Consider the following 22789-nt stretch of genomic DNA (forward strand, 5'->3'; position numbering starts at 1 on the left):
CTAAAGTGTCTTGTTGACATTCAAACTAAATTTATACTTACTGAAAACCATCCAAGACTGCCATTTGACCGAACTCATAAGTGTCAGAGTTATATATACAACAATATTTTTTTAAGTAAAAATAATTCCACAGTTCGTTCTACTCATAAATATGAACAACTTTGAGAAAATACAGTGATTGAATTAATTTATATTTTCAATCATGTCATCAAGTAATGCAAATGATTGTTTCGTCTTTTCGAAATTGGTCTTACATAATGAGAGTTGTTCAAATTCTATGAATACACCATTGAATTATATTTAAACAAATATGATATTGTATGCTCTCTGTGCTTAGATCTACACACGCAAACTTAATAAAAATTAAAACAAAAATAAAACATTTCATAATGTCTTTAGATAATGCTGCTCCGAAAAAATTGACAGTTTGAAGTTTTAGCGGGAAACTATCTGTTAACTCTTTTTTTTTTCAATCGAACGAAGATCAAAATATCTTGCTGACATACATTTTAAGTGTTATAAATTAGTATTAACAGTTTCTTTTCTCTCAGTTTAAAGGATTTTTGACAAATGTAAGTCAGTTAAAAGTACCTATCCATAGATATTTTCAAGTACTGTCTTTTTCATAATAACAATGTATAAATGCATATCACAACTGGCCTGAATGGTGTCAAACATAATGAAATACAAATAGGTAGTACCTACGAAACACTTAGCAAAGTTACCGTTCAATGTATTTAAAGTACAAAATTTCACGGGGTTACTCCTATAAATATATTTCAATTTCACTACACAAAACTATGGAAGCCAAACATTACGACGCAGCTACAAAATGCGACAAACACACTGACAAAACTCTCGATGAATGCAGAATTAACAATTTGGACGATGTTATTTTGTGGGACCATAGAATATCGAACAATATAAGTCTATACTGGAGAATGTGACGTCGCAATTGATGTCTGTGATACCATTACGTATATCTCACAACTGCGCAAAAAAACGAGATGTAGACTTAAGTTTCAATTGAAATATATTGTATTGTCTTTTATTATTGTGTGAGAAATAATTGTTGTTCAGGATGATAGTTTTGCAAAACTCGAGTGCAGGAATCAAAAACAGACATGTAAACAGTACTAATAGGTAAGTATCATAATTTGGGAAATTTCTGTTCCGTGTTCATAAGAGTCTTATCGGTGTATATATTTTACTCCTATGAATATACGTTTCTAATATTACCGAGATAGCCCCTCTAAACGATTTCCAAACAGTGGTCATGTTTTATTACAAATTTGAAGACGATAAGAAAATATATAGCAGTGTGGTCCGAGATTGATTAACTCAAAATATCTATTATCACATAGTTGTTTCCGTAAAATATATTTTTATGATTAAGAATTTTATTGGCATCTTTGCCAAACACAAAATTATAATAGCTATAGGTAAAATTTACTGGAAAAATTGCTTGTGAAGTAGAACAGCTATCCCAAAATGATTTCCATTTTTTTATATTATATCCATTTAAGATTTTGGTTGTGACCCTGCCTCCCCTAAGCGATATAACTTTTGTATGGTATTAATATCATTACAAATTGTTACATTCTTACAAACTATGCTACAATAAGCTTGACGATACATTCTAGACCGATAGGAACTGAAGATTGATCAAATAAATTCTAATGTTAAATCCTTACGTAAAAACCATATTTTTTTAGTGACAGCACGATAGAAAGATATCCTTGATTTAAGTGCGAAAGAGAGATGAAACGCGCATCTGTCACATAACGAGAAGACAAAAAATAAAGAAAAAAAAATCAGCGCTGCAAGAGAAGAAACACAAAAAAACATGCCTTACCTAATTCTCACTTATTTTAAAAACTTACCTCTTCGTGTAAAGGAGGATACGATTGGCTAAATCAACCATGATTTTATCATTATCTCTAAAAGAAAGAGATCATAAAATACAACATTTTCTTTCGGGGATGAATGAAAAAACTATAGGTTTAACTTTGCCAATTAGGACCATCATAAAACCGCTTCGCTACAAATCAGTAATTCTTGTAATGAATGATAGACGTAATCTTAGCCATTCGTACATTAAGACTTCAATAGCTACCGTAATAAGCGATCATTTGATAGTCCATACAATTTGTAACCACCTTATGTGATACAATACAGCCAAGTACCAAATGTCTTAAATTTGGCGCCCTGCCTTTTTCATTTATATCAGTATTATCTTTAACAACTACATCATTATTATCATAGAAAACATTAGCGCCGATACTAAAATCACTTCGATTCAATATATCATCATTATATTTAATCAATACAGTGTTATGTTCAGTATTGAATGTTCGGGCATGTGTGGTCTGTCAGGGCGCCTCCTCAGTGGTGTCAGATCGTGTAACTATGAATTCTCTGGCTCTTCCCAGTCCACGCTTGCCCATTGTGGCAGCTCCGTCTCGTATTCCCAGCCGGGACCCTGTTGATAATATTTTTCTTTTAAATTTATAAAGGTCCATACATATACAATAACTAGCGGCCCGCCCCGGCTTCGCACGGGTGGGTGGATATATTTTTGTGTTTTATATTTTGAAATAAATTTATTTCAAAACAAATTTATGCCTATGTCACTTTTGAAGGTCTATTCTATATCTGTGCCAAATTTTATCAAAATCGGACCAGTAGTTTTTGAGTTTATTCCACACAAACATACAAAAATACAAATCTTTCCTCTTTATTATTAGTGTGGAAGTGTGGATAACTTATAGGATGGTTAATATACATCACAGGACTAAACCATCAAAATATAAATTAAAATCATCAAAATCGTATTAACCGAACACGTTGGCGTTCAATTTCCAACTATACTAAAATATTTATTTTTGTACTGTATTTTTTTTAATGTCATTTGAAACAGTTAACAAGAAACACCGAGCTAGCTCGGTCGCCCAGGTATTTTATATTATTGTTAAAACTCAGTTAAAGAGATTTCACATTATGTAATTGCTCGCCTGTATAACGTCATAATAATTCAAAATCATTTCAATTTCAACAAACAAAAAATAAAAGGAAATTTAAAAATTTAAATAGTACATCTAAAAACTGACCTTATACTTCCAAGCATGCAGATACATGACCAGATCCCTGGGCCTGGGGTCGCGGTACCTCACCCGGCACTCGTAGCAGTGGGGGTCCGGCGCCAGGGGGTCGATGGTGGCCGAGCCGCTCGGCTCGGTCTCGGCGCTCGGCTCGGCGCTCGGCGCGCACCCGGTCTGCGTCGCTACTGTCACCTTGTCGGACTGTGGAAGATAATATGACTTTTAATTCAATTGCATAAATTTAACTGTTAAGTGTACTCATCTAAAGGATATTTAAAAACGTTAAAAGAAAAATATAGGTTCATATTTCAGAATACTAAAAAAAAAAAAGTATCAACATCCACGATCCTAAATACGTCATATCACCCCGGCCGGCGGAAAAGCGACGCGTAAGATTCAGAGGTCAACGACACAATTCATTCAGCTGAGCGATCTCGACAACTCTGTACTTTACTTGATCTTGATACTAGAAATATAATTTATTTTTCAGACACTTATTTACATGTTTAGTTTTAATTTCTTTTTGTAGTATTGGTCTTTAATAAAGCGTGTGACGTAGTTTTTGAGGGTTTTTTAAATGTGAAAATGATGACGTTTAATTTAAATAAAAATAGGCTCAAACGGCTCAGAAGCATGGGTATAGTCTAAGGATGCAGTTGTTTTAAATGTCACCCTGTATTATCATATGGTGTCATTGTCATCTTCCGCCTGACAATACCGGTTGCGAGAAGCCCGGGATCCTGGATTGGGTAAAATGAGACGAACCGACTACCGTCTGTCCTGCGCTATTTATGGGGGGTCAAAACCTTATTCCTCACGATATTTTCCACCAACACATCATCTTTTTCATTTCTTGTCAATACATAAATAAAATCACTTCTTTATCCTTCGCAGAGCAGACGGGAAGTGCCGTGTGGGTATGTCATACAACAATTAATGGAAATCAAGGGAACTGCTGACCTAACTTGAGAACCTAACACTTGATAGTACAATTCTGAACCCTTGTCAGACCTTTATATTAAACAAACTCTGTGTACACAAACTTGGAAAAACATAAAACAACCCGACCAAACACAATACGCTTTTAACCCAAATAGTATATCGAGGGACGTACAGTCGATTGTAAATGAAGTTCAACATCGACTTTTAGGTACTGCGCTGTTAGACTACACTGTACATAAAACAAATTATAATAATTTTAATGGAAAAAAATATAATAACAGACTTATCCCAAATAGGGTTTATTTAATTTAATTTTGATTATTATGAAAATGTAATAAAAAAAAAACTAGTACAGATGAAAATTATTGATAATAGCAATAATTGAAGGAACAAATATAAAATTAAACCAAAACAATCTACAGACTGATGTATAAGACGATATTTTGCGATATATAAGGAGCCAATTTGAAATTCAAATTCAATGTTAGAACAGGATCTGGAATAATATTACAAATCTGAAGAGAACATATACACTCTAAATTTGCATGTTTTGCGGTACTTGACGTGCTGTCGTCTGTACATATTAGGTATATGAGGCGAGTCCTGACGCTTGGGCAATTTTGACGTATTGTAGACAAGTTGTTCCTTTAACCGACTAAGTCTGAGTGGATTTATTTACACGAATTAGATTTTTAGCATTTTATTTGCTTAAGTATGAAATTAACTAATTTTTTTTGTAAAATAAGATTAATGAATATTTTAGACTTTTGGCGACATTGAAAAAAATACCATTATTAATAAAAAAAATTGTGTTAATTTTGTAAATTAGGAACTTAATATTATTATAAAAAACAATATGTTTATCAATAAAATAAACAAAGTGAAAGATATAAGTTACATAAATGTCATTTCGTCACAGTCTTTTGAATTACAATACGTGCTCGTTCGAGAACAATTAGTTTAGTTGAACTAAGTTCGCAGACTGTAACCTAGCCCTTGTTAGTTCAAGTCAGTCTTAGCGAGTTTCGTGAGAACAGTTTCAGACACAGGCATCAAAATTTCATTACACACACTCGAAGGTTCAACGTATTCGACAAAGGTCACACGGGTTGGAGAAAACAATGAATTTCTGACACAAATTGCAATATTAAATCCTTTTCTTTGGGCCCTTTTGTCGCCCTGCCAATCCGTTAAGAGGACATGCCAGGGATAGAAAGTTTCGTGACAATAATATTTATGATCAATCCATGTACTTGTACATATATATTGTAATCGACCATCAGAAATTTATTTATAAATATATTGTAAAATCAACATTTTCAAATCACTTAAATTTTTGTATATTTTTTACATCATTTATTTTTGTGGCATCGTTGTATGTTAGCTCTGAAGACTTTGTCAGCTAAAGCCATAAGGATTCATAATAAAAATTTGGGAATATTTGCTACAATATTGTTAGCCAGTTATAAACTGCCTGTAATAACTTACATTTAGATAGCTAAGGCCCAGATTTAATTGAAAAGCAAAAAAAGTCATGAAAGGAATATCTGTGCCGTGAGGTTCCCGGTCAGATATTCCTTTGTATTCTGACTAGACGTGATTATATGTATGTATTTATGTATGTAAGGAATATCTCCTTACCAACGTATTTTTCCTCCGGTATATCATCTTAATACAAATATTAATAACCTCGTCTCTTGTATATCTTTGCCTGTTATGAATTTCGTCTTTTGTTTCGTCTGTAAGTCGAAAGTGACAGATTCATACTATAGATAACTTTCAGTTGGTTTTATAGTTAACTTGCAAACTTTGACATCACAAGTAAAAAAACTTATGATGTGAATTGTCTTTGCCTGTTTGATTAATCTCTTTAAGAGCTATTGTATTTACTTTATATTAAAATTGCGTATTTACACGAAAACACACTCCTCTTTTCCAGCGGGGAAGGCAGAGACTACTACTTAAGAAATATGCAGTCCGTGGGAAGTGTTCCAGCATACTTCTTTAGCTTCAATCACATTCTGACCTGACCTAGCGTGAAGATGGTCTCGATTTAATCAAGACACGTTCATCTAGTCCTACATTTACAGTTCCCATTAATATTTAGAAAATTTAGAAAATAAGAAATAAAGAAATGGTCAATATTTACCTTAGCATCATTGGAGTCATCATTTAGTTGTGGCGAGGCGACTGGCGAAGGTTGCATTACGCAGATCGGTGATGAACAGCTCATCTCACTCTTCACTTCTAGAGGTGCCTCTGCGCCGCTCGATGGGCTGGGTAGAGTTGCTGGTGGAACCATAAAGGTTATATAGGATTTTTCTATTTTGACAATGGTTCAAAAAACAGTGACCTTGTAGTGTATTGTCGTGTGGTTTACGGCACCGATGAAAAAACAATAGGACCACTCAATCTCCTTCCCATGGATATCGTAAAAGGCGACTTAGGGATAGGCAAAACCATTTGGGATTCTACTTTTAGGCGATTGGCTAGCAACCTGTCACTATTTGAATCTCAATTCTATCATTAAGCCAAGCAGCTGAACGTGGGCCGTCTGTCTTTTCAAGACTGTTGGCTCTGTCTACCCCGCAAGGGATAAAGACGTAATTATATGTATTTATCCCAGGTTTAAAATTTAGTTAAGTCTGTTGATTTTAAACAAACATGTCATATAAAAATATCAACTCAATTTCTGTCTCAAACAAATTAATTAATTAAATTGAATGAAATAAATCTGATCCACTAACGGGTCATGACTGATGAAGGTGTAAGCCCTGGAGCAGGAGACTCGAGCCTCGGAGACGACTCCCGGGACGCCGGGCCTGTGTCGTCGTCCTCGCCTACCCCTGAGACCAAAAAACGCAGAATTGAACAGAACACTCCGACTTCGGATTTTCGTTTTAATAATCTTAATTTTAAGGATAATGACCTTCTAAGACTTAAACACAAGAAAGAAACATTAATACTATCATAACTTAGATTTTAAGTTATGATAGTATTAATGTTTCTGTTCAAAACTAAACAAACAAAGAAAAATTATGGCATTTTGTAACACATTCTGAGGTAATCGTGAAAATATTGACTGATCAACTAAATAAGTAGTACAAGATATGAGCACGTCATAAAAAGAATGATATTATTGATCAAGAAGGGCTGAAAATGATACTGCTTTACGAGTATCCTGTTAATATTATAAATGTTTGTGAGTATGTCAGTATGGACGTTTGTTACTCTTTCACGCAAAAACTACTGAACCGATTACGATGATATTTGGTATGTGGGTGGCTGAAGACCCAGAATAACATATAGGCTACTTTTTATCCCAGAGTTGCCGCGGGATTGATAGGGTTTCCATGCGGATGAAGTCGCGGGCGGCCTCTAGTTCTGTATAACTGCCTAATGTTAGTAATTAGGCAGTTTTAATGGCTGCATATGATAAATCTTCATTATTATTTTTAAAATTATTTACATTACTGAAATTTTCAACCACACCTAATTCATCATCAATATTACCTTTATCATCAGAAGCCGGCTTAGAGAACAGCAGATCGTCATCAGCTGCGTCCACACCGAGCCAGTTCTCGGCATTATGTATGGCGATGAGGTCACGGACAAGTTGTTCGTCTGTCTTGCCCCCTGTATCTCCTCCCTTGCCTCGGAGGGGCCCAAACACTGGGTGGTTGTACAACGGGTCGTTTACAACTGGATAACCTGTTGACGCAAAAAAGATAATTTGTATTTTCTGTCTGCGTAGCGTTTTGGTAGCGATAAAGATGTTGAGTTTAAACAACTCATTTCACGTTCGATTCCTGGTCAGGTTAAGACAATCTGTAATTTTTTTGTATGCAATTATATAACCTTATTTTTTTTTTGTAAATTGTTAAATCTTTGGATTTATGAACAAACGACACAGTAAGTTCCCTTGAGTTCGAATAATAAGCGTTTATGTAACAATATTTATTTATATTAACTATCATTAACCGATACTTTTACGGTAATATCATGAAGAGTGCTGAACATTCGGACAACTGTAATACATACACACATACAATCATCCTCTATCCCTTGCGGGGCAGACAGAGCCAACAGTCTGAAAAAGACTGATAGGCCACACTCAGCTGTTTGGCTTGATGATAGAATTGAGATTCAAAGGTTGCTAGCCCCTCGCCCAAAAGAAGAATCCCAAGTTTATTAGCCTATTCCTTAGTCGCCTTTTACGACATCCACGGGAAAGAGATGAAGTGGTCCTATTCTTTTTTTATCGGTGCCGGGAACCACACGGCACACTGTGTGTGTAAAAACTGTAACTATGATCCAATAAGTAAGTACATACATAAGCTTCCCCTGTGATCCCATCGTGTATAAGTCGAAAATATCTTTCACAGTACAATTTGTAGAATCACAATCACACCGGACCAATTGTATCTGATACTTATTACATACCTAATGGATTGTGTCTGGACACAAAACATATGACAATGGGTCTCGTAGATACTATCAGTTTGTTGGAGATGTTCTATTAATTAAACAAAGGTTCTGACCGTCTGTGACCTTTCTAACCTTTATGTGGACTTGTGGTCCTCACCCCCTCATCAAAATTGTATTTAATCCTTAATGGCCTTAAATGTTTAAATTTATTAATAGAGTTTTTTTTTGGGTGAACTAAAATTTCTTTGATTTTTATTTCGTCTGGAATTATTTCCCCATTCCAGAAAAAAATAATAGCTTTTCTAGCCATATATTCGTACAATTATAAATGTCATTTAAATGGGTCCAATGTTAAGTTTGATTTGATATAACTGATAAACTTCAGTTGCTTCTTAATATAATAACTTATAGACTTTAGTTGATTCTTAGGATATTACTACATGTACTGTATCTAGTGTAGACTAAAGAACAAAGGCTTTATAACAAACAAGTGTATTATCATCGATCATGCACAAACTTAATTTAATATGAAATCGCTACATGCAATTCTCGTAAAATATTCTAAAGTCTGGATATACTGAAGTTAATAATGTGCATTTTTCTGCACATTGATCAATTTCCCAGGAAGTTTATGAAACCGGGAATATGAAATTTTATATTACATCAAAGTATTTCTATATTACAATGGAGAATTTTTATGTTAAAATAGGTATTGAAGAATATAAAAATATATATATTTTTTAATCATTTTAGAAGATGGGCTAGAAATTTAGTGTCTATTTGAATTTTAATCTGCAGAAAACGGCCTTTCAGTCATTCAAGACTGTTGATTCTGTCCGTGAGGGATATAACGAGATAACATGTTCATTTAGGGGGAATATTTATTCCGCAAGGTTTACTTGTGGTGTCAGAACGTGGTGTTGACAAACCTGCGCTTTCTAAACGTCTAAAACTTGAAGCAAAAGTATGTATAACATGTCTTGAAACAAGAGAAAGTGCTTACCCAAATACTGCAGATGCACTCTTATCTGATGCATCCTCCCTGTCCTAGGTCGGCACAGCACCACGCTGGTGTTGGATTTCTCGTTGTACCCCAGCCTCTTGAACATCGTCGAACAGTCTTTGCCCTTAGGAGATACTTTGCAGACGCCGATCTTGTAGCTGACCACTTCTATCGGTTCTTGACATTCGATCTCCTCTCTGAAGAAGTAAATTAAGACATTTAATGTTCTCCTCTTCTCTTTCGTGATTTCATTATTTGGGAAGCATGTTCCCTATCGAGAACATCTGTTTGTCATGTCGCAATTAAGTCGAAATTTTGTGACGCGGTAATGACTAAAACACTGTCATCAAAGTATGCAATATTAACCCTATTAAAAATCTCGTTAAATTATTCAGCAGTTAAATAAAAATGTCTTCTAAAAACACAACAACAAAACGGGCGGAGGTATTAAAAACTTAACTGTTTGAAGTTTATTTGAAATTGCGATTAACTTTAAGACGTTATATAAAGTTGAAACATTCCTCGCTGTTAATTAAGTAATAACTTCAACTGAACTTACTCTGGGAACAGGCCGTCGACTCTGCAGACGTATTCTTTCTGCACTTGTCTGTTCCGTATCTGGTGTTCCATCTGTCGCGCCTTCTTCGGACTCCTCCCGAACAAAAGCAGGCCTGATTGCGACAATATTGTTAGTTTTAAAGTTTGGTTGAAAGGAATTTATGTTGAAATTAAAATTAATATCAAAAATGTAAGAAGTTACTGTTACAATGTTTTCGAAATAATTAAAGGAAAGGTATGAATCTTTTATTGGGCCATTTTCAAATTCTGTAAGAAATGAAGTGTGAAAAATGTGCTCTTGATATGTAGTTTCTCAGCATTACACACACACATAAATTGACTGACTTCATTTCCATCTATCATTTCTGGCCATGAGTTTTCAAAACTCAAGAAAAATTGTGCATTATTTACCTGAAGTTAACCTGTCCAGTCTGTGGATAGTTCTAAGGTTTTTCAAGTTGTATTCCTTAGCGAGTATAAATACAACTGTGTTATGTCGATACCGACCGCATGGATGAACCTGATGAATAAAATTTTAATGTAGTTAAACGTATAAAAGATACAGAGGAAAGTTGAATGAAATTATATCAAAGATTAATGACGCAGGATTGCAACTCCGGATCAAAATGAGGATTGAGAATTTTTAGGTTTGTAAGTAGCAAGTCATTACTAAAATGACATTCAAATTATTTAAATTCAAAATGGTGAAAGTACTTGTAAAAATAATGTACAGACATAACAACATACATTTTACCACAACCATGTGTCTTTAAAAACATTAAAAATTGATTTGTACCGCAAGTTAAGAAAACGAATTTAAGTAAAATAAAATATAACACTAAGTAACATCAATAAAATACTGAAAATTTATGTAAAAGACGTAAAAGAAAAAATAAAATGCAGCAAATGAACCATAGACGTAAGTAATTACACACAAGAGCGGGCACATGCAACATACAGAAGGGAGTAAGTGATGCTGTATCAACGCATTTTTGAAGTTTTAAAAGTATTGCAAAGGATTGAGCAATTCTGTATTTAAAAACCAAAGTATTTTTGGTAAAACCAAGATAAGTTAACACAATGTATTATAATAAAGTATTCCACAAATTTTATAACAAAAAACTAGATATTATGTATCAATTAGTATTGAATACGACATGTACATATAAAAACAAAAACTTGTACCAATACCAACTGAATAAACAACAGAATTGCTAAACATGGCGTAGACTTACAAGACAAAATTACGTCCAAATATTTGTCTAAGATCACGCAAACCGACTGATCCACTTCCAAGTGGGATTAGCAAAGAGACCGCACATTCCCCAGATCTGTCTGAGTATTTACAGTGGTAAAACTTTTGTGCAGATCAAAATCTTCGCCAGACTCTGATGGACAACTTTGTAGGAGTTCGTATAAAATTTTCTGTGTTCCGCGCCAAATACGCCCATTCTGTTACAATTTCGCAAAGGGCAGTTTGACGTTTTCTACTTGAATTAGAATTGAGAAAGTTTTGTTTTTGAGTTTTGCATGAAAACAAAATATGCGAATACCCTTGTTCTAGTTACTCTACTGTTAATTAAATAGAATGTTTCGATAAACAACGTCTGAAAAAGGTCAGTGTGATTCGGTCAGATTCAGATTATCAATCAAAAAGTCGTGTGATAAGAAAATGATTTAAGAAGTCCTCTTCAAATATAATTGATTCTATGCAATGTTCATATAATGTTACAATTGTAATTCTTGATTCGCATAACTATGACAAAGAAGAAAATATAAGTATATCTTTTAAGGAAACTGTCAACAATAATAATATTATGTTTATCAATGCAGTAAGCTTCCATACTGTTATTTATTATATTATAATTACAACTTTACAGAGAACAGCGCGTGATGCAAGACATTTCACTCTTTAGTTTTAAGTAAAACCCATTTCTATTCTTTCTCATCAATGAAAGACGTTTGTAACAACTTCTTCTCCAAGTCCACAGAGTCTGGCCACAAGCAAACGGTCCCAACTCGACTCACCGGCAGCGAGCAAGGCTTGTCTAGCACGAGCAGCTCTTCGTCCACGTGAATGATGCGCAAGGGGTTAGCGAGCACTGGAGTCTCGTGCCTGGCCCACCACGACACAAGAGTCAATACTAAAGCTATGGTGTCCTAGGGCCTTGGTCTACAAATGTTAATTTTTCTTGAATGTTTTCTATAGATTTTTTTTATGATATAGAAGAAGTTTTAGAAAGCTTTGCTGCATCTGTCATGCAAATTCCTCGTGGGACGTTATTTACAAATTGCTTAGTCTGTAAATCGCCTAAGAGTTATTGTGGTTTCAATTATTATATTGTAGATTTACGCTTAGGAAAAAAAGCTTTGCTGTATTTTTATGAAGTTTTTCTAAGAACTGTTTTTGGGTTTGATAGTCGATACCTCTTAATTAATACTGGAACTAGGTAATTTTCATCAAGCAAGCATGAATGTAAATAATACAAATTTAATAAATAGCATTTGTCCGCTAAGCACAGACATCTATATCATAGAAAAACGGCATAATTTTTTTATTTATGTACATAATTGTATTACTGAGTGAGTGACAGATAACGTACAGCTGTTTGGCGTAAGAAGCTGAAATTTGGAAAATATATCTTGCCTTAGAAAGTGAGTGAAAGGAGAGTACTAAGAAAAAAAATACTCGAAATTCGCAAACATAACGGAGAAAAAACGATATATAAGTGAGCGGAGCAGCAGGTAGAATCAAGTTAGCGTAGATTTGTAGACCAAGACTCAAGATAGGTGCATTTTGCGACCGAAATATGACATTGGATAAAAGCAAATAATATTTTAAAACTTAGGAACGGCATGAATAAAAATAATTTAGTAGATAACAATAATTTTATAAAATGTTTTTGCAGTAACATAGCCAATATAATATAATATGTAAGTGGACGTTCCTAAATTGTTTTTAAAATAAAATAAAACACCCTTAAACCGCCATAATTATCACATAGCTTAATATTTAAAATATTATCACGGCTGCCTATTAACAGCACCACTAACAAAGGAAATCATAGCTTTTTCGCCTTCTATGATGTTACTTTCCCTTCAGAATTTTTGTAATGTACTAATCATATTAAATGATCCATTTAATTGTAATATTTAAAACAATAATGATAAGTCTTCTTGATTAAATAAAATGAGTCAACTATAATGCTTAGAATGAAGGTATATAAATTAATGCACTAATCTATCAATGTGCAGTTGAAACCACTGAACGGATTTTGATATAATTCGGCAATGTAGTCATAAAGAATATTCGAAAAGAACAATGGCAGAAAAATAGTTGAAAATAAAATTAGCGTCTAAAAATGTTACTTAGGTACAACTTATTAAAATATTTTTTTATTTATTTACGTAAATAACTCAATTTTTATTAAACCCGCAGAAAAAACAACACATTTAATAAAAATCTAACTTGATTTCCTGTACTTTCTTATTTTTAGTACACTATGGTGTTACCACCCAATAAAATTCGTCTGGTTTTATTTTAGCGACTACGAATATAAACTATTTCTTTAACTAATTGGATACTTGTAATCATTCAATAATTAAAAAAGTATATACTACTTACCTACTTAGTCAAAAATAATTCTGTTTTTATGCATTTTTAAAATGCCTGTAAACTATTTTTGCCGAGCTGTTTGATTTTATTGTAATGACAACACTCAAAGGTCGCTGTCTGTCAATCACAAATGCCCCCGTGCTTTTTGTGTCGGTTGTGTTTGGAATTGTTTTATGTGTTGTTTTTATTCATTTCTTCGACTTGGATTGCCTATGGACTCTGATATTTCTTTGTGTGACCTGTGCTTGCTTTAAGGATTTCGATTTTGCCTCCTAATTGTTTGACTGTGCCATCGCTTCTTGGATTTTGAATTTGTTGCCGTTTTGGATCAATGAACATGGCATTTCGTCATAGAAATACTCGAATCCGGTGTGCTAATTGATGTTGTGCTCATGTTATGAATGTGGTATGGTATTTAGGATGGGCCAGACATGAAAACAATATAACTGCACCAGCTGAATTCTTAGATCGTATAATTATAAGATGATGAGGAAGAATAAAAAAAGATAAAAATATGGAAATGTCTTATTTAAAAAATACCCTAAGTAAGAACTGAGAAGAATCTCAGTTCTTATTTGACTCCCTCAGTTTCTAGCAGTCTTTTGTTTTGTGATTGCCGTGGGTTCGACTCCCGTTAAGATAATTGTTGGTTTGAGTCACTTGAATTACAAATAAGAAGGATTGATGACGGTTCAAGTAGGGCTTGTTATAGTAAGAAGTAATGTTGCGTAAAGGGGACGCAGAGCGTAGTCGTTCCTCGGCATTTTACGCACATGTATTAGTACACGCTGTATGGAACAATTTGCCAGATTCGTCTAAATAGAATTATTGATTAAGTACTAACTAAAACATTCTGATAATCTTTAGTCGAAGATATTTTCATTACAAAAAACTAGATTCGTAGGTACTGATAGAAGACAAGTATCCTATCGTCCAGTATTTGTTATTGACAGTTGACAATGACAGATAACCTCAAAAAATCTAAAAGTTCAAATCGAAAAATCTTTTTTTTCCGGCTTTCTTAAGACGAATATCTTTAAGAGATTTATTCAGTAAGTGCCGGACAATATTTTAAGGTATTTTTGATGCTAAGACGCTGCCGGTTAGATTCAACTATTTTTATGTATGGGCGTCTGCCATTGTTCTTTCTACGGAAGCCAAACCCCAAGCTTGTGAAGTAAATTTAGGGCTGCCGGGAACGGCTTTAACCTAATGCGGTCTCGGAAATGACAAAGAAAATCCTTTGACCGGGACGCGTCATAAAGGCTGCGGTAAACGTTGAAGGCTATATACTAAATCTGTTTTATTATCGGCACAAAGTTGATGTAAACTCTTCTCCTTTTCAACCGAACTAAGCCAAAATTTTATCGAATGAAGATAAATAAATTAGTTAATTTATTATTTCAGAAATGTTGAAATATAGTCATTCACAATTTTAGTCATATTGACATGATATGTATTCTAAATTTGTCTCATTTGCATATAAAATAATTCTGGATCGTAATATGAAGTTGTTAAACTTCATAATTATCAATTAACGAACAAAACAAGAAATTAACGACGAAAATAAACGAAAACAATATAAATTCTTCCAAGACAAAATCGTTCTTTTACAAATTAGGCAATAACTTTTCGACAATGTTCCTAACTTCGACTCATTATAAGTTTCAATTTCGACCAAGTTATATAATCAAGATTAAAATCGCTGTTCTAGTCAAATTGTTGGTATCAACGTCAATTAGTGAGAATTACCACGATGACGTAACAAAGATTAATCCCAATGGAAAAGCAACATCATTTTAACATATATAGATATATAGCGTTGTATTGATAGCATAAATAGGCCTTGTAGATATGTCTAGTTATGTAAGAGCCTCTAAGGACCAAAGCCACGCTGAGTCAAAGGCGGGTTTGCATCTTTAGCTATACATAGTGTACTTGTTCAAGAGTAGATACATGGTGATGTGTAAACATAGGTTAAGGCAAATACACATATTAGTATACATCAAACACATTTACTGACATTAATAAAATATGGTTAATTTACAAAACTGAAAATCAAAAATCTGATCTTCGAATTAGGTAGTTATAAATAGGTTAATATTGTAAAACTTTTGATTTCTCGTGGAGACAAATGTAATAATAATATAGATATTAAAAACAAGTTTAATGTAATTTAAAAAAAATTGCTAGTAAGTCTTCGATTCATTTCATCAAAAGGTAAGATTGATACCTTTTAGCAAAATTTCTTATTAAATCAGGTTCTCCGATTTATGATTGCAATATAAAGTTAATCCGAGGCGAATGGCTGATGAAATTCGCACTTCAGAAATGAAACGCTATTTATATTAAAGCTTTTGAATGTGAATATATATTTTCTTAAATTTTAATGTCCTTTAAAGTTGATAACCATGCTTTAATTAAAATTCTCAGTATCAGTTGATCAACTTCGAAACTATGAGTAGTGGTGAATTGTTTGATAAGACAACAGCTCAATTCATAGGTAATAAAAGTGGGTAGATTTTTTTATTTATATAAATCACAGTCTAATATCTTTTGGCGCATTCGTCCGTCTACTTTGACCCTGTGATGAGATTGCATCTATCAATGTTATCGAGTGGCCGTTCACGGGTCCCTTTGATGATACTAAATGGCAGAAGTTTGGTATTCATGACCATGTGATCGCAGGAATAAAATACGACACCTTTATTTTGGTTCCATCTTTATATATAAATGGAGAAAGCGACCGGCTATCTATCAACTTTCAGTCGCAACCACTGGACAGAATTCGAAAAAGAAAAAGATATTGCGACGTAAACACCGGCTAAGAAAGAGTTTCTGGTAATTCCGAAAGGAACAAAGGTTCTTTCAAAAGCTAAGTATTATCTAAAACCCTTCTACAAAATTGATTTATCTAAGAAAACAAAGAACAATGGCAGACGCCCATACATAAAAATAGTTGAATCTAACCGGCAGCGTCTTAGCATCAAAAATACCTTAAAATATTGTCCGGCACTTACTGAATAAATCTCTTAAAGATATTCGTCTTAAGAAAGCCGGAAAAAAAAGATTTTTCGATTTGAACTTTTAGATTTTTTGAGGTTATCTGTCATTGTCAACTGTCAATAACAAATACTGGACGATAGGATACTTGTCTTCTATCAGTACCTACGAATCTAGTTTTTTGTAATGAAAATATCTTCGACTAAAGATTATCAGAATGTTTTAGTTAGTACTTAATCAATAATTCTATTTAGACGAATCTGGCAAATTGTTCCATACAGCGTGTACTAATACATGTGCGTAAAATGCCGAGGAACGACTACGCTCTGCGTCCCCTTTACGCAACATTACTTCTTACTATAACAAGCCCTACTTGAACCGTCATCAATCCTTCTTATTTGTAATTCAAGTGACTCAAACCAACAATTATCTTAACGGGAGTCGAACCCACGGCAATCACAAAACAAAAGACTGCTAGAAACTGAGGGAGTCAAATAAGAACTGAGATTCTTCTCAGTTCTTACTTAGGGTATTTTTTAAATAAGACATTTCCATATTTTTATCTTTTTTTATTCTTCCTCATCATCTTATAATTATACGATCTAAGAATTCAGCTGGTGCAGTTATATTGTTTTCATGTCTGGCCCATCCTAAATACCATACCACATTCATAACATGAGCACAACATCAATTAGCACACCGGATTCGAGTATTTCTATGACGAAATGCCATGTTCATTGATCCAAAACGGCAACAAATTCAAAATCCAAGAAGCGATGGCACAGTCAAACAATTAGGAGGCAAAATCGAAATCCTTAAAGCAAGCACAGGTCACACAAAGAAATATCAGAGTCCATAGGCAATCCAAGTCGAAGAAATGAATAAAAACAACACATAAAACAATTCCAAACACAACCGACACAAAAAGCACGGGGGCATTTGTGATTGACAGACAGCGACCTTTGAGTGTTGTCATTACAATAAAATCAAACAGCTCGGCAAAAATAGTTTACAGGCATTTTAAAAATGCATAAAAACAGAATTATTTTTGACTAAGTAGGTAAGTAGTATATACTTTTTTAATTATTGAATGATTACAAGTATCCAATTAGTTAAAGAAATAGTTTATATTCGTAGTCGCTAAAATAAAACCAGACGAATTTTATTGGGTGGTAACACCATAGTGTACTAAAAATAAGAAAGTACAGGAAATCAAGTTAGATTTTTATTAAATGTGTTGTTTTTTCTGCGGGTTTAATAAAAATTGAGTTATTTACGTAAATAAATAAAAAAATATTTTAATAAGTTGTACCTAAGTAACATTTTTAGACGCTAATTTTATTTTCAACTATTTTTCTGCCATTGTTCTTTACAAGTGTAAATTATAAACAAAATTTCTTAGAAGCCGTAACAATATTTTAACAACTACTGGAATTTATCTAAAAGTTATGACAAAATTAAATTTCGACATACGAGTCAAAGCCCTAATTCATCAATTAATCTTTGGGGAAACTGATATATGAACTTGTGTTACGTTTGGTATTAAATATACCTATAATGCCGTAAAAGCAATATGAAAATGAGAGCTCTTGGCAATATAAGAGCTTCGTCACACGAAATTTGAAATATTTCTTGCAAAAGGAGCTGTTCTCGTCAGCGGCAAAGGACTTTGCGGGTGCTTTTAGAAAGCGGATTTATGCGGAACGGTGGCCTCAGATATTTCAGTAGGTTTGGGGCTGAAGTTGTGGTAATACATATATTTAAAAGCATTAGTGTTGCATTTCGAACAACGTTGGATGTTTTAAATAGTTTTTGTTTGTCGATGATATGGTGATTTGTGTGTGCATGTAACATCTCTATTAAAGTCTACTGACAAGAGTTTATTTCTAAGATACTCGTATGATTTGCAATGAGAACCAATGTAAGAAACGTTAAAATAATTATTTTCATCGTACATATTTTGTATTATACAATTATACATTCGAAATAACATGCAAACATTTATTGCAATACTACATAATTTAAGGCTTAGTCTACTCACATGACACCACTTCAACAAAACATAATTATAATTTGAATAAAGATTATCATGTATATCATGATCTGAATAACTCTTAATCGTTTGATGATGTTTCAGACGCGGTACAAACTTTTATACAAAACTTATCCCTGTAAGATATGTTTCTGAACAGGACTTAAGTGGATAATTCAATATACATACTTTTATATCTTGAGCGGCATCTAGTAAATTGACTGCAATCCTAAAGTTTTGCGTAACACTTCAGGTAGAGAAGGCCGAAAATGAAGTGTGTCATAACATGTAAGAGTAAGAGTAAGCGAAAATGGAGCGTATCAGATAAAAGTAGAAGATCAAGCGCATTTCAATAAAGTAGGGATAGAAATAGGTGAGAAAGAAGCATCACATACTATAGGCGTCTCATTTGCCACTTATAGAAGGCAGTTTGGCAGTGCATCAGAAAAAAGGTAAGGTGCGAGGCGAAGACGAAGCGAGTAACAACAAAGTAAGGTAGAAATAGGTAAGAATGAAGCGTCACATAACATGGCTGTCTCAATTGCCACTTACGGGGATAGAGGCCGGTTTGTTGACAACCACAATATCCTCGTCGATATGGACGAGGGTGATCGGTTGACTGGTGACCGGTACTTCGTGCCTGCAACGATACACACGTCAGGCTGTTGGTGGATTTAAAACGAACCATGAGCAAATTAAATAAGATTAAATATCGGTTAGCAGCTAACTATAAAAGTTATTAAAGATTGTAATTTTCAACCCCAAAGCTGTTGTTTCTGAGTGAGAATTTAAGACTTTTAAGAGCAGATTCTTTTAAAGATTCCTATTTATTGAAATGATGTAATTTAATGTCGTTAATATTGCTCATGACTCGTTTCTTAGATTTGATCACGTATAAAAATACAGATTAGACGAGAACAAAACAACAATTGAACATGCGTTGGACGTACACTTTACAGAAAATATAAATAAAAAAATACTTACTAACGAAATTACTTTTGATAATAAGATATTAGTTCATAATGTTAAGATCTTAGTAGAGAAGCTATATGTGCAAACGCATGCTCATTTGGTGCTTTATTATGTAGCAGCTACTTTCATTCAATTTATCAAGCCCCTTGTCACCATGTCATTTTAAACTTTAAAATGTTACGGATTATAACTTCAAAAATAGCTAGTCTCTGTCATGTTTTATTAAATATTAAAGTAGTTAAGCCGGCAACATCGAAAAGTTTAAAATTTTAATAAAACTACATTATATATTCACAAAGTTAGGGTAGGGCGTTTATCGTTATTTTTAGAGTTTATCATACAGGGATTCTGTAGGGAATTAATTGAAGGGTAATGGTTAAATTAGTCAACTAGAAGATTTTAGTGTCTATTGTAATGTTCATGTGTGTAGGTACACTGTTGTTTCTATTGTACAGAGCCTTTTAATCTTAGTGGGTGAAACATGGACAATGACTCGTTTTGTCCTTCACACACAAATGTCACATTTATTGTTGCTTTGATAGACAGGGCTAAGTTACCGTGACATTGGAGCATTAGAGACAAATAATGACGGGTCATTGGTCAATATTCTGCCTGTTGTTGAAACAGATTAGAATTTTGGAAAAGACTAGATAAAAGTAGATGTATTACCTGTGGACAACATTTGCAAGCAGGTCGTTATGTTTGAGTCTGTAGACGGGGTCAACGCTTTCGTAGTTGACTGTCAGAGTGCCGGCTCTAATGCACCTCTCATACTCAGCTGCGGGGTGCGCTCTGAACTCCCTCGCGAAAACGTCGAGAATCTTCTCGCCAACCCACCGCCCTTTGGTGAAGGTTGTGAATGTGAAGTAATAGGGATAAACTTTTCTGAGACCTGTAATATAGACATGGTGTCAATATGATGCATTAATGAAAACCGTAATATAATTCTAATTGACGATTTAAAACTGCTCACGTCACATTTGGAAAGAATGTTGAATAAACAAATTTGTACAATTGAATAAATGGAGGTACTTCATTCTTAATTTTAGTTAATTAACAAAAACTAGACGCCTCTTCCGATCCTGAACATGATAATTTGCCTATGATTCTTTAAAGTTAAATAAAGTAACAAGCTTTGGCAATAGTAATGTAACATGAAAATAAGTGATTGCAGCAAAATGTCTGCATAGCTTACGTTAAATTAAATTGGAGAAAACCCGGCACTGCGGTAAGATGACTAAGGTTATTACCAATAATATAATGGAGCACTCCACCTTGAAGCAAAAATCTAATGTAGGGATTTATATTATTCACGTTGGTAGAGTCGAACGGCGAGTCAATTTACAAGAGATGGGAAATGCTATGCACAAGCACTCAGAGGCTTTTCTTTTTATGAATGTTCTTTCGGAAATATATATTAAAAAATATAAAAGTCTATAAGAAATACTAGGGGATCGTGGCGAATTGGAAGATGTAGTCTTTGCCTACCACTCCGGGAAAGAGGCGTGATTTTATGTATGAATGTATAGATAATAACTATTGAACAAGGTCTCGAATACTTGCAAACAATAGTGTTATTTATTATTAAAAAGCAGACACAAAGAATAAAATAGTAAATTTAATGTTTTATAGCTTCTATGTCATAATTAAAACATAAATAATTTATAACTTTCTGCGAAACTACTCGCTTAGTCTAACTCTAACAATGTGAACTATCTTTTAGTCAAGTGGGCTCTGGTTACGTAACATCTTACATATGAGGAGTGGTTAATGGATTACAAGGGTGTAGACCAATAAGTGCTATATTACCCTGATTTTTATTTCGGTCAAGTACTTTGGTAGTAGTTAGTAAGTAATGGGGAGGCTTACCTCTTAAGTGTAATAAGATGACTAGGTAAGTACAAACAATAATAAAATACGTTCCTCTTTTTATATTCGAGTAGGCCTCTTCCAAAAAATAACTACATAGGTATAACTTATTCTTTTAAAATCGTGATTCCATTGTGAATAACATTTCTAAAGGTACAAACAAAACGTAATCATGGTCAATGTATTCATACGATTTTTCATTTTCGATTTCGTATTTCCCACCAAATCCTTTTGATTTCCTCCCCGGGCGGCGCGTAATCTCCAACTTATTGAATTAGAGGTACCATCCACCCCACAACTCTGTCGATAATTTCATTTCGTGAATATTTTTTCTATTCAATGTTCTCCGCCTTTTACAGCGCTGGACGATTATAATTTCAGCCAAACATCAATCTTATTAAATTTTATATGAATTTTATTACATTTACTCAAATGCAGTTGGGCTATTCCAATCTCTAATCTGATCTGATGGCATAAAGGAGAAAAAAGAGAGAAAAGTGACGCACAAATTGGAAAACAGAAGAATCTCTCACAAAAAAAATGAACATAGCAAAACAGAAAGAAAATGTAGTAAACATTCAAATATAAAATGACAGATTTTTTCCATTCAGGTATATCTTCAATCTCTTAAACATAAATGTTGTTCAATTTGTTCAGATCCTCACCATTTTCAATATAATACGAGGTCTCATTGTATCGGTCGTCCGTGAAGCCGGGCCTTTTCGCCTTCAGAGCTTTTGTCTCCAACTTCGCCTGCAACAAAGAAAATATCCAAGTTAGCACTTGTTCTACAGCGACAAATAGGACGCGATTTGTATAAAGCAATTAGTTTAAGTGTTGGATGCTAGCGCTGTAGAAATTTGTATGGTTCAATGAATCTTTCTGGCCCGAAGCGGAGGCAGGCAGGGATGAGATAAATCATGTAAGTATCCAAAAGTGGTGAGTTACCTAGATGACATGTATTGCTTGTTTTAAGTCTGAGGTCACATAAAATAGTACTTAGGTTTTCCTTAATAAATTGTACTTCATATGTATTATACATTATAATGATTATGATATTTGACATATGAGATAATATACATTCGAAGTACGTATAGTTCTTTTATTTTCTACGATAACGCATGCTACATCATCTAAATAAACACACCAAATTTTAAAATTCAGAATTCCAGACAGACTCTTATTCCTCCTGACATTAGTCCCGGTAACACTTCTCAAAAGAGAAGCTTGGTGCGCTTTTTACTCATAAGCCTGGATTAGGTAAG

General features: G+C 33.7%; 1 protein-coding gene across 3 annotated transcripts in view; it reads right to left on the reverse strand.

Moving 5' to 3' along the window:
* Positions 1-405: 405 nt before the first annotated feature.
* LOC106142970 (pseudouridylate synthase RPUSD2) overlaps positions 406-22789 on the reverse strand; it is a 332895-nt gene continuing 310511 nt past the window's right edge. For all 3 annotated transcript variants that reach the window (XM_060945876.1, XM_013344931.2, XM_060945912.1), the window contains 11 exons: positions 22190-22277; positions 20325-20547; positions 19236-19323; positions 10444-10552; positions 10034-10145; positions 9475-9671; positions 7557-7754; positions 6791-6889; positions 6193-6332; positions 3111-3302; positions 406-2482 (listed from right to left, as the gene is read on the reverse strand). In XM_060945876.1, coding sequence (XP_060801859.1) covers positions 2408-2482; positions 3111-3302; positions 6193-6332; positions 6791-6889; positions 7557-7754; positions 9475-9671; positions 10034-10145; positions 10444-10552; positions 19236-19323; positions 20325-20547; positions 22190-22277 — 1521 coding nt within the window. In that variant the 3' untranslated portion in view covers positions 406-2407. The remainder of the gene's footprint in view (positions 2483-3110; positions 3303-6192; positions 6333-6790; positions 6890-7556; positions 7755-9474; positions 9672-10033; positions 10146-10443; positions 10553-19235; positions 19324-20324; positions 20548-22189; positions 22278-22789) is intronic.

The sequence above is a fragment of the Amyelois transitella genome, chromosome 2 (genome assembly GCF_032362555.1).
Source record: "Amyelois transitella isolate CPQ chromosome 2, ilAmyTran1.1, whole genome shotgun sequence".
NCBI lineage: Eukaryota > Metazoa > Arthropoda > Insecta > Lepidoptera > Pyralidae > Amyelois > Amyelois transitella.